This window comes from Heterodontus francisci, chromosome 46 (genome assembly GCF_036365525.1).
Source record: "Heterodontus francisci isolate sHetFra1 chromosome 46, sHetFra1.hap1, whole genome shotgun sequence".
Taxonomy (NCBI): Eukaryota; Metazoa; Chordata; class Chondrichthyes; order Heterodontiformes; family Heterodontidae; genus Heterodontus; species Heterodontus francisci.
The window spans coordinates 10,835,523-10,851,837 of NC_090416.1; the positions used below are offsets into that span (position 1 = coordinate 10,835,523).

The 16,315-nt window shown below is 52.3% G+C and overlaps 1 protein-coding gene across 8 annotated transcripts in view; it reads right to left on the minus strand.

Moving 5' to 3' along the window:
* Positions 1–16,315, minus strand: part of LOC137356817 (tripartite motif-containing protein 46-like) — a 113,662-nt gene that overhangs the window by 8,158 nt on the left and 89,189 nt on the right. For all 8 annotated transcript variants that reach the window (XM_068022621.1, XM_068022614.1, XM_068022616.1 and 5 more), the window contains 4 exons: positions 10,567–10,822; positions 7,254–7,600; positions 3,418–3,564; positions 662–757 (listed from right to left, as the gene is read on the minus strand). In XM_068022621.1, coding sequence (XP_067878722.1) covers positions 662–757; positions 3,418–3,564; positions 7,254–7,600; positions 10,567–10,822 — 846 coding nt within the window. The remainder of the gene's footprint in view (positions 1–661; positions 758–3,417; positions 3,565–7,253; positions 7,601–10,566; positions 10,823–16,315) is intronic.

Below are 16,315 nucleotides of genomic sequence, written 5' to 3' on the forward strand. Positions count from 1 at the left end.
ATGCAAGGCCCTTTGTTTGAACACAAGGCAAGGAGAAGCTACGTTTAATTGGTTGCGGGCATCATTGGCATTTATTGCCCATCCTCCGTTGGCCTTGGTGAGGCTCCTTCTGATGGGGCACATGTACCTACCACTGGGTGCGGCCTTGCTAGTTGCTTCACAACTTTCCCTCATTGGCCTCAAACTCTGGGTCAGAACCGCCAATCGCAAGCGCTGGAAGCGGGAGCCCTTCCTACAAGGGTTGGCACCTCTCAGCTGGCGGGGAGTCAAGGTTTGCAGTGTTGAGCTCCAAATCCCAGTGTGCGTTGGCACCTCAGTAAGGCCTACACCAAGAGCGGCAACCTACTCTCTGCCACCAGCGCCATCTCAGCTAGCGTAGGATAAGACTCTCTCCACGCTACCCCAATTGACGCCAAACTCTCTCCCCCTCGCCCCGAAATGTTGCCCACACAAGCACACACTCGGACAATCCCATTTTTGACCCGAGCCAACCACACGGTCTCTCCGAGTGAGATGGCCCAGCGCAAATCAGAGTGTGAAGAGCACGCCTTCGTCCTGCCCTCAGACCCGGAGGGGGCACCCGTCTCTGCCAGTGTGAGCTGGCCACTCGAGGGCAGGCTGTCTGGTTGACCCAGTTGACCGGGCCGCCACTGTTGCTTACCTCAGTCTGCTGCACCAGCTCATCCAGGACTTGGATTTGCGTCTGTACCAGGTTCTGGTTGCTGATGATGAAGGCAATTGTCTTAGTGAGTTTATCCTGAAGGGAGAGGTTGATAGGGGGAGGGGAGAAAGAGGGAAGGGGGGAAGGAGCGAGGGGGAAGGAGAGAGGGGAAGAGAGAGCATGAGAGAGAGAGAGAGAGAGGCCGTGGCAGGGTGAGGGAGGGGGGAAGGACAAGGGTGGGAGGATGAGGGAGGGAGGACGAGCGAGGGCGGGTGAGGGAAAGAGGGAGGCCGAGGGAAGATGACAGAGGGAGGGAGGACGAGGGAGGGAGGAGGGCGGGATGGGAGGGAGAGAGTGAGAGAGGGCGAGAGGATGAGGGAAGAAAGACGAGGATGAGGGACGGTGAGGGAGGGAGGACAAGGAAGGGAGTGAGGGAGGGCAAAATAAAGGCAATGCATATCAAAAACAAGGTTCAGCTAGCCATTATGTTGCACAGCACCGCCCCCCCCCCCCCACCACCCCTCGTCCCATTCACAGATTCCAGCCCCCTGTCCCATTCACAGATTCCAGCCCGGTCCCATTCATAGATTCCAGCCCCCTGTCCCATTCACAGATTCCAGCCCCACGTCCCATTCACAGATTCCAGCCCCACGTCCCATTCACAGATTCCAGCCCCACGTCCCATTCACAGATTCCAGCCCCACGTCCCATTCACAGATTCCAGCCCCACGTCCCATTCACAGATTCCAGCCCCACGTCCCATTCACAGATTCCAGCCCCACGTCCCATTCACAGATTCCAGCCCCACGTCCCATTCACAGATTCCAGCCCCACGTCCCATTCACAGATTCCAGCCCCACGTCCCATTCACAGATTCCAGCCCCACGTCCCATTCACAGATTCCAGCCCCACGTCCCATTCACAGATTCCAGCCCCACGTCCCATTCACAGATTCCAGCCCCCTGTCCCATTCACAGATTCCAGCCCCACGTCCCATTCACAGATTCCAGCCCAGTCCCATTCACAGATTCTAGTCCCCTGTCCCATTCACAGATTCCAGCCCTGTCCCATTCACAGATTCCAGCTCCCTGTCCCATTCACAGATTCCAGTCCCCTGTCCCATTCACAGATTCCAGCCCAGTCCCATTCACAGATTCCAGCCCTGTCCCATTCACAGATTCCAGCTCCCTGTTCCATTCACAGATTCCAGCTCCCTGTTCCATTCACAGATTCCAGCTCCCTGTCCCATTCACAGATTCCAGCTCCCTGTCCCATTCACAGATTCCAGCCCAGTCCCATTCACAGATTCCAGCTCCCTGTCCCATTCACAGATTCCAGCCCTGTCCCATTCACAGATTCCAGCTCCCTGTCCCATTCACAGATTCCAGTCCCCTGTCCCATTCACAGATTCCAGCTCCCTGTCCCATTCACAGATTCCAGTCCCCTGTCCCATTCACAGATTCCAGTCCCCTGTCCCATTCACAGATTCCAGCCCAGTCCCATTCACAGATTCCAGTCCCCTGTCTCATTCACAGATTCCAGCCCAGTCCCATTCACAGATTCCAGCCCAGTCCCATTCACAGATTCCAGCCCAGTCCCATTCACAGATTCCAGCTCCCTGTCCCATTCCCAGATTCCAGCCCAGTCCCATCACAGATTCCAGCCCAGTCCCATCACAGATTCCAGCCCAGTCCCATTCACAGATTCCAGCTCCCTGTCCCATTCACAGATTCCAGCTCCCTGTCCCATTCACAGATTCCAGCTCCCTGTCCCATTCACAGATTCCAGCTCCCTGTCCCATTCACAGATTCCAGCTCCCTGTCCCATTCACAGATTCCAGCTCCCTGTCCCATTCACAGATTCCAGCCCAGTCCCATCACAGATTCCAGCTCCCTGTCCCATTCACAGATTCCAGCCCAGTCCCATTCACAGATTCCAGCTCCCTGTCCCATTCACAGATTCCAGCTCCCTGTCCCATTCACAGATTCCAGCTCCCTGTCCCATTCACAGGCCCGAACACTGATCCTCTGACTCTTCAAAGCAAGAAATCCTGTGTGTTCACTTGTCCCCACTTCATCATCCCTCTCTCGAGGTTGTCCCCAGTGTCCAGGAGAGGGAGGGCTCCGAGTTTACAGGGAATGGCCAGCAAGACTTGGGGCCCTCACCTGGGAACGGAGGTGCCCGAGGGCTGATCTTATCGAGGAGCGTCAGATAGCGAAGGAAACAGGAAACGGGAAATTCAGGCCATTGCCGTATATTAAACTGCGGGAGAGAGGCAAAGATCGGGGGGGGGGGGGGGGTGGGGTGGGGGAATCACAAGTTCAAAGGTCAAATTCAGGCTGACATCAGGGGGTTCCTCACACACAGGGAGAGAGAGTTTGACCGACACATGGACCAGAGTCACGGACAGAGAAGAGGAGAGCACCCTGGGGGTTGGCCCAAAACCAATTGGACACAACAGTGGGGCTAGCAGGATGGGTGAACGAGGAGGGGCTGAATGGCCTGCCTCAACGTATCCTGTGATCTCCCTGGTCAGCTTCTGCAGCATAACACTGAACTTTCACACAAACACGCGCACAATTTAAGGGGAAGTTGGATAAACACGTGAGGGAGAAAGGAACAGAAGGATATGTTGACAGGGTGAGATGAAGAGGGGGTTGGGAGCAGAAACACCAGCATGGAGCAGATGGGCCGAATGGCTGTGAAATGTGATGTCTTTCTATCTGGTCCTCACTCTTCGCTTGACCAGTCTTTACCTTTAGTGCCTGGTAGACGTTGGCGACTGGTGTGATCTTGTGCGCGGTGTGGATCCTCCGTAGTTTGCAGAGTTGGCAGATGAGACGCTGGCACGTTTTACAGTACAAGTTGACCTTTTCCATCTCATGCTCCGGGCACATGAGGACCTGTGAGTGAAGATAACCTGCACTCCGTGAGCACAAGGGATTCAGTTCCGCCGCGGCTCAGCGCGCCAGTCTCTCTCCTCTGAGTCAGACGGTCGTGGGGTCGTGTCCCCGTTCCAGAGGCTCGAGCCCCTAATCCGGGCTGACACTCCCGGTGCCAGTACTGAGGGAGTGCCGCATTGTCGGAGGTGCCGTCTTTCGGATGAGATATTAAACTGAGGCTCCCGTCTGGCCCTCTCAGGTGGACATGAAGGATTCCACGGCCATGACTGGAAGTAGGGCAGAGGGGGTGTTCTCCCCGGTGTCCTGGGCCCAATATTTACCCCTTCAACAAAAGAACAGCTCACTGCTGTTTGTGGGATCCTGCTGTGCCCAGGATGACAGCTGCATTTGCCCCCTTAACAACAGTGACTCTTATAGTCGTTTGGTAGTACAGAACATGTATAGCTAAAAATAGAGACATTCCGTTGGAGCTTTTCGTCTTGCACTCTTCAGGACAATTCGCAAGAATACCAAATGTAAGGGAAAAAACAAATTTATACTGTATGAGAACAGAGTGCTGATTGGTTGAGGCATTGCCAAGGAGAATGCACCAGTTTATGGTGACTGGCAGTTAACTGCCAAGCTTTGTTTGAAATTAAAACCAGGCAGCTTGATTCTGGCATTACCCTGAGGAATGAATCAGCGAATGGCTGTCACTTATTTTGTTTAGCTGAAACAGGCGCAATGTGTGTACATGTTCTTTCTGACTGCAAAGAACAGGGCCCTGTGTATTAATATAGGTAGCTTGCCAACCAATCAGCACTCTCTTCTCAGACAGTATAAATTTGTTGCTTCCCTTACATTTGGTATTCTTGCGAATTGTCCTGGTGAGTGCAAGATGAGAGGCTTCGGCAAAATGTCTCAATTTTCAACAGTGACTCTGCTTTAAGAGTAATTCGTCGCCTGTGAAGCCGTGTGAGGTGTTTGAGAGACACAATTGGGGATAAGAAGAATGGTTTGCATTTCTGTAGCGCCTTTCACCACCTCAGGACGTCCCAAAGCAGGTCACAGCCAATGAAACACTTTTCTTTTTGCAGTGCAGTCACTGTTACAACGTAGGAAATGCGGCAGCCAATTTGTGCACAACAAGCTCCCACACACAACAATGTGATACTGACCCAGATCATCTGTTTTGTTTTCAGTGATGTTGGTTGAGGGCTAAATATCAATAAGTACCAATAAGGGAGGCCATTCAGCCCATCCAGAGAACCCTACCCCCTTCTTCCCCTCTCAGTACAGCTGCGCTTAGAACTCTCCTCCAGTCTTTATTGAAACTCACAGCACAGGAGTAGGCTATTCGGCCCCTCGTGCCCATGCTGCCTCTTTGAAAGAGCAGCCATGTTTAGTACAACGACCCCTGATTTGTTTTTATTTTTGTCCGTAAACCCCAGGGACTTCCTCAGCCTCAGCCATCTGTCCGCCTCACCGTTAAAATAACTTAGGGAGTCAGCTTCCACCAACTTTCCAGGTTGAGGTTCTCTGGTGACATCTGCTTAAACCTCCTCTGCACCCTCCCGACATCTCTCCTGAACTGTGGTGCCCAGAATTGCCCGCAATATTCCAACTGAGGCCGAACCAGTGATTTCTAAAGGTTTGACAACTCTTTGCTTTTCTCTCTTACAAACATAGTACGAACATACGAATTAGGAGCAGGAGTCGGACACTCGGCCCCTCGAGCCTGCTCCGCCATTCAACAAGATCACGGCTGATCTGATTGTAACCTCAACTCCACATTCCCCCCGATCACCTTTCACCCCCTCGCTCATCGAGAATCTATCTACCTCTGCCTTAAAAATATTCAAAGACTCTGCTTCCACTGCCTTTTGAGGAAGAGAATTCCAAAGACTCACGACCCTCTGAGGGAAACAATTTCTCCTCATCTCTGTCTTAAATGGGCGACCCCTTATTTTTAAACAGTGACCCCTAGTTCTAGATTCTCCCACAAGGGGAACCATCCTTTCCACATCCACCCTGTCAAGACCCCTCAGGATCTTATATGTTTCAATCAAGTTGCCTCTTACTTTTCTAAATTCCAGTGGATACAAGCCTAGCCTGTCCGATCTTTCCTCATAAGACAGCCCACACATTCCAGGTATTAGTCTAGTAAACCTTCTCTGAACAGCCTCCAACGCATTTACATCCCTCCTTAAATAAGGAGACCAATACTGTACACAGTACTCCAGATGTGGTCTCACCAATGCCCTGTATAACTGAAGCATAACCTCCCTACTTTTGTATTCAATTCCCCTCGTGATAAACAATAACATTCTATTAGCTTTCCTAATTACGTGCTGTACCTGCATACTAACCTTTTGCGATTCATGCACTAGGACACCCAGATCCCTCTGCATCTCAGAGCTCTGCAATCTCTCACCATTTAGATAATATGCTTCTTTTTCATTCTTCCTGCCAAAATGGACAATTCTCTTCCTCTATTTATAAACCCAAGATGGTGGTGAGCTGCCTTCCTGAACCGCTGCAGTCCATGTGGGGTAGGTACACCCACAGTGCTGTTAGGGAGGGAGTTCCAGGATTTTGACCCGGCGACAGTGAAGGAACGGCCGATATAGTTCCAAGTCAGGAATGCGTGTGGCTTGGAGGGGAACTTGCAGGTGGTGGTGTTCCCATGCGTCTGCTGCCCTCGTCCTTCTAGTTGGTCGAGGTTGCAGGTTTGGAAGGTGCTGTCGAAGGAGCCTTGGTGCGTTCCTACAGTGCATCTTGTGGATGGTACACACTGCTGCCGCTGTGCAAAGGGAGTGGGTTTGCCAAGGGTGGAGGGAGGGGCCAGGAGTTTGTGGGGGGGGGGGGGGGCGGGTTGGGGGATGGGGGAGGTCCTCTTACAATACCACAGCAATGAGCCAATAGTGTTTCCTATGGAGACGTCAAAAGGGTAGCTGAAGGAATTTTGTAAGGCCTCACAGCTCTCGCACTGTATAATCCCAACAGTTTTATCTATTGAACAGAATGTAAATTGCTTTGGAATATACACAAAGCTGTAAAACACTCCAGGGACTGGAGTAAAAAGATCGCAGCCATCTGGTCCCTTCTGCACAGAGTTGGTCAGCAGCCAAATGCATTGGCATTGCAGTAAAATGCACTCCTTATTTCTCACTCTCTCTCTATCTCTCTCCCTCGCTCCTTATGCTCTGCTTCTGTTCGAAGGTTACATTTATCTAGCGTCAGCTGTGCCTCCGTGGGGAGCACCCTCGCCTCTGACTCAGGAGATCGTGGGTTCGAGTCCCCCACTCCAGAGACTCGAGCCCCCTAATCCAGGCTGACGCTCCCAGTGCCAGTACTGAGGGAGTGCTGCGCTGTTGCAGGTGCCGTCTTGCGCCAACGTGACATTAAATCCCCGTCTGGCCCTCCCAGATGGATGTAAAAGATCCCACGGCCACTATTGGAAGAGGGGGAGGGGGTGTCCTGGGCCCAATATTCATGCCTCATCCAAACATTACCTGGGTCGTGGATCGCATGGCTGCTTGCGGGATCTTGCTGTGCGCACACTGGTGTGGCTCTGCTTCAATGAAGAGTTGGTCGCGGAGCGCTCCAGGGCTCCCAGGTGGTGAAGGGCGCTAGAGAAATGCACGCCTCCTGAGTCGTGTGTCGTCCTGCCCCCCCACCCCACCCCCGACCCGAGAAAGGAGGCTTACCTTGGGCTGGAAGCTCAGTGTCGGTCCGATGTACTCGTGCTGGGCCTTGGGCGTGCCCCAGGGATGGTGCAGCTTAAAGCACTTGTTGCAGAAGTTGCCCCGGCAGTCCGTGCACCCCTTGGTGGCCTCCTGGGCCGGCGGCTTGCAGACCTGGCAGTGCACGGCGGCGCCTAGGTTGGCCGTGTGCTTGTACCGCTCCACGATGCGCTCCAGGGTCAGGTTGCGGAACAGGTCGGTGAGGCCCCGCTCTCCCAGGTCCACCTCCCGCTGGCAGCTCGGGCACGGCACGCTGATGGTCTGCGGGGGGTGGGCCGCGCCCCTCCGGCGCCCGGGGTAGGTCCCGTAGCCTGTGGAGGGCGAGAGAAACAAGGAGGACGAGGCTTAATGCCCGCAGTCTGCAGCACGTGCACATGCACACAGCCCCCGCAACACCCCCGCCGCCACCCCCTCCCCCAGCTCTTTACAGTCCCTCCGCCAAAGGGTTGGGGAGGGGGAAGGGAGAGCGACAGTGGAAGGCTGGAGGAGAAGGCAGTGGGTGTTGGTCAGCGAGAGAGGTGGGCGAAGAGGGATGAGGGACAGAGACGGAGACAGAGGGGCAGAAAGCATACATCAGCAATAGGCTAAGCAGTGGGGGAATGTCTAAACTGTGTTATTTATATGTAAATTGTGTTGGTATTGACGTAGCATCAGCCCATTCGACGGCTAAAAACCCCATACCAAGATATACTGCAATCTGTGAGAATGAGAAGGGCTTTGATCCATTGGGATTGTGTACAGTGGGAGTGAATGGGAAGGGGTTTGATCCATTGGGATTGTGTACAGTGGGAGTGAATGGGAAGGGGTTTGATCCATTGGGATTGTGTACAGTGGGAGTGAACGGGAAGGGGTTTGATCCATTGGGATTGTGTACAGTGGGAGTGAACGGGAAGGAGTTTGATCCATTGGGATTGTGTACAATGGGTGTGAACGGGAAGGGGTTTGATCCATTGGGATTGTGTACAATGGGTGTGAACGGGAAGGGGTTTGATCCATTGGGATTGTGTACAATGGGAGTGAACGGGAAGGAGTTTGATCCATTGGGATTGTGTACAATGGGTGTGAACGGGAAGGGGTTTGATCCATTGAGATTGTGTACAATGGGAGTGAATGGGAAGGGGTTTGATCCATTGGGATTGTGTACAGTGGGAGTGAACGGGAAGGGGTTTGATCCATTGGGATTGTGTACAGTGGGAGTGAACGGGAAGGGGTTTGATCCATTGGGAATGTGTACAATGGGAGTAAATGGGAAGGGGTTTGATCCATTGGGAATGTGTACAATGGGAGTGAATGGGAAGGTGTTTGATCCATTGGGAATGTGTACATTGGGAGTGAACGGGAAGGGGTTTGATCCATTGGGATTGTGTACAGTGGGAGTGAACGGGAAGGGGTTTGATCCATTGGGATTGTGTACAATGGGAGTGAACGGGAAGGGGTTTGATCCATTGGGATTGTGTACAATGGGAGTGAACGGGAAGGGGTTTGATCCATTGAGATTGTGTACAGTGGGAGTGAACGGGAAGGGGTTTGATCCATTGGGATTGTGTACAGTGGGAGTGAATGGGAAGGGGTTTGATCCATTGGGAATGTGTACATTGGGAGTGAACGGGAAGGGGTTTGATCCATTGGGATTGTGTACAGTGGGAGTGAACGGGAAGGGGTTTGATCCATTGGGATTGTGTACAGTGGGAGTGAACGGGAAGGGCTTTGATCCATTGGGAATGTGTACAGTGGGAGTGAACGGGAAGGGGTTTGATCCATTGGTATAGTGTACAATGGGAGTGAACGGGAAGGGGTTTGATCCATTGGGATTGTGCACAGTGGGAGTGAACGGGAAGGGGTTTGATCCATTGAGATTGTGTACAGTGGGAGTGAACGGGAAGGGCTTTGATCCATTGAGATTGTGTCCAGTGGGAGTGAACGGGAAGGGGTTTGATCCATTGGGATTGTGTACAGTGGGAGTGAACGGGAAGGGGTTTGATCCATTGAGATTGTGTACAGTGGGAGTGAACGGGAAGGGGTTTGATCCATTGAGATTGTGTACAGTGGGAGTGAACGGGAAGGGGTTTGATCCATTGAGATTGTGTACAGTGGGAGTGAACGGGAAGGGCTTTGATCCATTGGGATTGTGTACAGTGGGAGTGAATGGGAAGGGGTTTGATCCATTGGGATTGTGTACAGTGGGAGTGAATGGGAAGGGCTTTGATCCATTGAGATTGTGTACAATGGGAGTGAACGGGAAGGGGTTTGATCCATTGGGATTGTGTATAATGGGAGTAAATGGGAAGGGGTTTGATCCATTGGGATTGTGTACAGTGGGAGTGAACGGGAAGGGGTTTGATCCATTGAGATTGTATACAGTGGGAGTGAACGGGAAGGGCTTTGATCCATTGAGATTGTGTACAGTGGGAGTGAACGGGAAGGGGTTTGATCCATTGAGATTGTGTACAGTGGGAGTGAATGGGAAGGGGTTTGATCCATTGGGATTGTGTACAGTGGGAGTGAATGGGAAGGGCTTTGATCCATTGAGATTGTGTACAATGGGAGTGAACGGGAAGGGGTTTGATCCATTGGGATTGTGTACAATGGGAGTAAATGGGAAGGGGTTTGATCCATTGGGATTGTGTACAGTGGGAGTGAATGGGAAGGGCTTTGATCCATTGAGATTGTGTACAGTGGGAGTGAACGGGAAGGGGTTTGATCCATTGAGATTGTGTACAGTGGGAGTGAACGGGAAGGGCTTTGATCCATTGAGATTGTGTACAGTGGGAGTGAACGGGAAGGGCTTTGATCCATTGGGATTGTGTACAATGGGAGTGAATGGGAAGGATTTAATCCAATGGGATTCTGTGCTTGGATCAGTTACCCATCTATCTGGCTTGGACTGGATTGGTAATGTTTCAGGCATCACTGGGATAGAGTAGAGAGGCAAAGCTGAATCTGGTGAAGCAATAGTTTTGAACAAGGTGTTGTGCAGATTTTATAATCCTGGAACAATGGTGGTGAAATCTATTCCAAATTAAATAGTCCAACATTAACACCCTCCCCAGTGGAATGATGGGTAAATACATCTATTACCATGGGGATTGTGCCAATCAGGGACCTCGATCCCAGGCACAATTCCCATCCGACTTCCCGGGCCTGAATTGAGGCACTAGTTGGCGGGTGCCAATGCTCTCCTGCGTTGGCATGAAGTCCACCGGTGTCCTGCCCCTGGTCACCAGCTACTGCCCCCTTGCTGGAAAGCACATGCAAGGGAGAATTGCGGAGGTCTCACCTGCTCGAATAAGCCGGTCCAGTCTATCTGCCTTGGGGCCAGCCCGGCGGCCGAGCCGTGGGCTCCGCATCATGGGGGTCGAGGCGGGCGAGGAGGGTTCGGAGGCGGGCTCCACGCACAGGATGCCCTGCTGGACCAGCAGCTCCGTGGCACACATCAGACACACGTTGTGCATGCAGGGTAGGATGATGGGCTGCTTGTACATCTCCTTGCAGAGGGGACAGATCAACTCCCGCTCGATGTTCTTCATGCTTGCCTGAAAGGGAGGGGGAGGGGGAGGGGGAGGGGGTGTGCAGGAAAGGAATTAGCCTCCTTGAAATAACTCGTGCTTTGCGCTTCCCCCCCGTCAGGTTATGTTGAGCCCGGCTCTCTCTCTTGGGAGTTGCCCTGTGCCCCCACCTTGAGGCCTTGAGTTCCTCCCGGCCCCTTTCAGCTAATCCGAAATTCCCCTTCCCTGTGTCTTAACTCACACCGAGTCCCGTTCACCCGTCACCCACTGTGCTCGCTGACCTACACTGGCTCCCGTTCTGTCAACGCCTCCATTTTAAGATTCTCATCCTCCCATTCAAATCCATCCGCGGCCCCTCGCCCCCCCCCCCCTCCCTATCTCCGTAATCTCCCCCAGCCCCTACGACGCTCCGAGATCTCTGCTCCCCTCCAATTCCGGCCTCTCGCGCATCCCCCCGATTCCCATCGCTCCACCATTGGCGGCCGTGCCTTCAGCTGCCTGGGGGGCCCTAAGCTCTGGAATTCCCTCCCTAAACCTCTCCGCCTCTCTCTCTCTCTCCTCCTTTAAGACACTCCTTAAAACCGACCTCTTTGGCTGAGTTTTTGGTCGCCTGTTCCCTAATATCTCCTCATGTAGCTCATAATCTGTGCCAAACCTGATCTGAAAAAGCTCCTGTGAAACACCTTGGGATGTTTTACTATGTTACAGTTGCTATATAAATGCAAATTGTTGTTGGTAACACAGGTTCATTCCTCACTGATAGCCATTGCCCGTTAGAACAATTAAAGGAGATCCCAGTCCGATTGGTTTAGCCGAGAACAAGTTAGTGCTTGGACACAGGACAAGTCTTTGAGGATAAGAGGGCAAGCAAGGGGCCAATGAAAAGGCTCCTGCCATAGATCTGGGAAGTTGAGGATTGCGAGTCAAGTTATGGGGAGTTATTCAGGTTAAAACCCCCTGCTTCTCTTGCCCAAAATCTTCAATCTGTGTTCACTAGTCCTTGTACCATCAGTTAATGGGAACAGTTTTTCCTTGTCTAACTTATTGAAGCCGGTCATAATCTTGGACACCTCGATCAAATCTCCCCTCAATCTCCTTTTGCTCTAAGGAGAACAACCCCAGCTTCTCCAACCTAACCTTGTAACTAAAATCCCCCCGTCCCTGGCACCATTCTGGCAAACATCCTCGACTTGCCCGTTCACCTTTTGCTTTGCAACACCGTCCTGCAATCTCTCCAGCCTCCCACCTGATCAAATACCTGCCCTCTCGTCCTGCCCTCCCCCCGTTTCACTTTAAACCGGCCACGCCCTCTCGCGAAGGGTCGCTGGCCCGAAACGCGAGGCGCCGTTTCTCCCGCCACACGTGCCATCTGACCCGCCGGGTGTTTCCGGCTTGTTCTGTTTCTATTTCAGCGGTGCTCTCGTGGAACGGGTGGGTGTCAGAATAGCTGCTTGGACGCTGACCCGGCCGAGCACGAAACATTTTTTGCTGAAAACCTGCGACAAGGTAATTTCTCTGGTAATTTGTTTTGTCGCAAGTGTCACAAGTACGTGGTGTAATTATTATTAATAATAGTAATGATTAACGACATGTAACTATTGAAAGTAAAAGTTGTACACTTAATCCCTTTGAGAAACCAATAGATGCCTTGGAACCCTATTATCTTGTGAACATATAAACTAGAACATCAATTCCCCAGGAGTATCTCCCTCTTAAGTCTCACACCATCCAAACTTGGAACTATATCAGCCGTTCCTTCACTGTCACTGGGTCAAAATCCCGAAAAGAGAGATTTGTCCTATCAGAGGAATTGAGGAGAATGGGCCTATATTTTCTGGAGTTTAGAAGAATGAGAGGTGATCTCATTGAGACGTATAAAATTCTGAGAGGGTTTGTCAGGGTTGATGCTGGGAGGCTGGTTTCCTCCCCCCTCGCTGAACAGTCCAGAACTAGTCAACTCAGAGGGTGGTCCCCGGTGTCCTGGGGCCCAATATTTATCCCTCGACCAACATCACGAAAAAAAAAAATGATGCTCTGGGTCATTATCACATTGCTGTTTGTGGGATCTTGCTGTGCGCAAGTTGGCGGCCTACATTACAACAGTGACTACATTCCAAAAGGACTTCGTTGGCTGTCACTTTGGGACATCCCGAGGTGGCGAAAGGCGCGAGAGAAACGCACGTCTTTCTTTCAGCTAGCAAAGGGCCCTTTCAGTCCTGCGTCCAAATCCGGTAGGACTATTTTCACAGGGTCGATGGGCCGAATGGTGAGAGGGGGGAATTGGGTATTTATCTGCTGCCTTTCACCACCTCAGGACGCCCACCCCAAGCACTTCACAGCCAATGAGACGCGGTCACTGCTGTGATGGAGTAAACACGGCCGGCAATTTGCGCACAGCAAGATCCCACATCAACCAATGTAACGATCGGCCGGGAGGGGTGGGGGCCTCGTTTTAACGCCTCATCTGAAAGACGGCGCCTCCGACAGTGCGGCACTCCCTCGGCGCTGGCACTGGGAGTGTCGGCCTGGGATTGGAACCCTGAACCCTCGGACTTAAGAGACGAGGCTGGCTCTCTGGGAAGGCTGACAGCGGCGGGGATTGTGCGAGGAGGGCGAACATACGGACATACAAATTAGGGGCAGGAATAGGCCACTCGGCCCCTCGAGCCTGCTCCGCCATTCAATAAGTGCATGGCTGAACTGATTACTCCACGTTCCCGCTGACCCCCGATAACCTTCCACCCCCTTGCTTATCAAGTATCTATCTACCTCTGCCTTAAAAATATTCAAAGACTCTGCTTCCACCACCTTTTGAGGAAGGGAGTTCCAAAGACTCACGACCCTCTGAGAGAAAAATGTTTCTCCTCATCTCTGTCTTAAATGGGCGACCCCTTATTTTTAAACTAGTGACCCCTAGTTCTAGATTCTCCTACAAGGGGAAACATCCTTTCCACATCCACCCTGTCAAGACCCCTCAGGATCTTATATGGGCTTCAGAGGGCCCAGACAAGCCGGATGGGCCAAATGGCCTCGCTCTGTTTGGTGATTTTGCGCCATTCCACAACCATCTTTGGCACTTTGGCAAAAATGTGTTCAATCTAATTGGTTCCAAAGCAAAGGGCCGGGATTATATTAATCATGTTTTTTGCCCACTGAATAAGGCCGGAAGTTAAATGTAATCTTTCTCTTGGGATTTGAAAGCTTAGAATTTTTTAAATGGCTCAGATACAAAATGACCACTAATCTTGCGTTCAATTCCGTTGGCATTCGGAGCCTGGGACTTCACAACATAGTAAAGTATAATTCCGAGTCAAGGAGGACACCATTCATTAATATCCATTCTCTGTGGCATTGTGTTTTCATCTTACGATCAAGTTACCTTCCCTTGGATGATTTAATCCAAAAGAGAAATGAAGGCAAGATTTACTCAGATGATGATAATGCCAGAACAGAGAGGTTGTGACTACCAGGAAAGACTGAGCAGGCCAGGTGCTCAAGGATATGGGGACAGGGTGAGAGGAGGCTCGTGGGGAGCAGGAAGACCAACACGGAGCAGATGGGCCGAATGGAAGACACTCAGCAATTCTCTGTAAATAAAGGTGCTGACTTTTTGGACCTCGTCCAGCAATAAGGGGGTTGGATATATCTGACTGCTGACGGTGGGGTCCGGCAGCGGTTCCAACGCACGGGAAGGCCAAGAGGCTTGTACCACGTGGCAGGCCCCCTCTCGGGAGAGCAGCTTACACGGGACAGACCCCCACCTGCCCGCTTTAAAGGTCTAAGTGACAGCCCCACCGCTCCCGCATCAGAAACCCCGCTCGTTCTGCGCGACCCAGTCGGCCGCCATTTTTCTTTGCTTTTCTTGTGAAGAATTGGCTTTGGGCCGAGAGTAGATTCTCAGGAGAGAGAAAAAAAAAACACCTTCGCATTGTTCGTTCGCAGTCCCGGGAAGTGGTTGGCAGAGCGGGAATAATAGGAGGGGTGGATGGGAAAATGGACACCCCCCCCCTAACAAGGGAACACCAGCGGGGTCAAAGGTTAGGAGTCAGCGGCGCTACCTCCTCGTTTAGTCAACCCGTGAAATTGCCTCCTCTCAGCGCCAACTCAGTAGGCCGTCCGACATTTAGAGGTTGTGGGTGTCCCTTTAAGAGGAAAGAAAGGACTTGCATTCCTGTAGCGCCTTTCACGACCTCGGCGCGTCCCAAAGTGCTTCACAGCCACTGTAGTAATGTGGGAAACACGGCGGCCAATTTGCGCACAGCAAGATCCCACGATCAGCAATGACCCAGATCATCTATACTTTAGTGATGTTGGTTGAGGGATAAATATTGGGCCCAGGACACCGGGGAGAACTCCCCCTGCTCTTCTTCCAATAGCAGCCGTGGGAACTTACACGTCCACCTGAGAGAGCAGACGGGGCCTCGGTTTAACGTCTCATCTGAAAGACGGCACCTCCGACAGTGCAGCACTCCCTCAGTACTGGGTCTGGGAGTGCCGGCCTGGATTGTGGGCTCAAGCCTCTGAAGTGGGCTCTGCTAGCCCCGTACCCTAACTCGCATTGAGTCCCCTACAACCCTCCGAGATCTCTGCCCATCTCCAATTCCGCCCTCTCACCCATCCCAATTCCCATCGCTCCACCATTGGCGGCCGTACCTTCAGCTGCCTGGGGCCCTAAGCTCGGGAATTCCCTCCCTAAACCTCTCCTCCTCTCTCTCTCTCCTCCTTCAAGACGCTCCTTAAAACCGACCTCTTTGACCGAGCTTTTGTTCGCCCTCATGGCCCTTCCATCGACCCCCGTGTTGACCTCCCACCTTTGTGAGGCACCATGGGAATAGTTTTTTTACATTGACCCGCCCTCAATAAAACTAGGGCTCTTTTCTCTAGAGTAGAGAAGGCTGAGGGGTGACCTGATTGAGGTCTTTAAAATGATGAAAGGGTTTCGATAGGGTAGACGTAGAGAAGATGTTTCCACTTGTGTGGGGGGGGGGGGGGGACCAGAACTAGGGGGTCAGGGGGTGGGGGAGTGGGACTAATTGGATAGCTCTTTCAGAGAGCCAGCACAGGCACGATGGGCCGAATGGACTCCTTCTGTGCTGTGTGATATCCAATGGCTGGAGGGTAGGAAAAGGACAGAGAAGATGCATTGAATTCCGACATGGCCCATGGCCTAAATGCCAAGCCAGGCGTGAATGGAGGCTCAGAAGCGACTGGGGCAGGTGATCAGCCAAGACCCACAGCCGAAGGGTAGGCCAGCTTGCACCACAGGCTTGAGGCTATGATTTGCCCATTTGACTCGGGGGAGAGAGAGCTCAGAGCACTGCAAAGAGAAAATAACGCTGAACTCACAGCAGAGACACAGGCCATTCGGCCCATGGTGTTTATGTTCTATCGGCACCCCCATCCACCGCCTTCAACATTCTCTCCCTCCACCACCGACGCACAGTGGCAGCAGTGTGTACCATCTACAAGATGCACTGCAGCAACTCACCACGCCTCCTTAGACAGCACCTTCCAAACCCG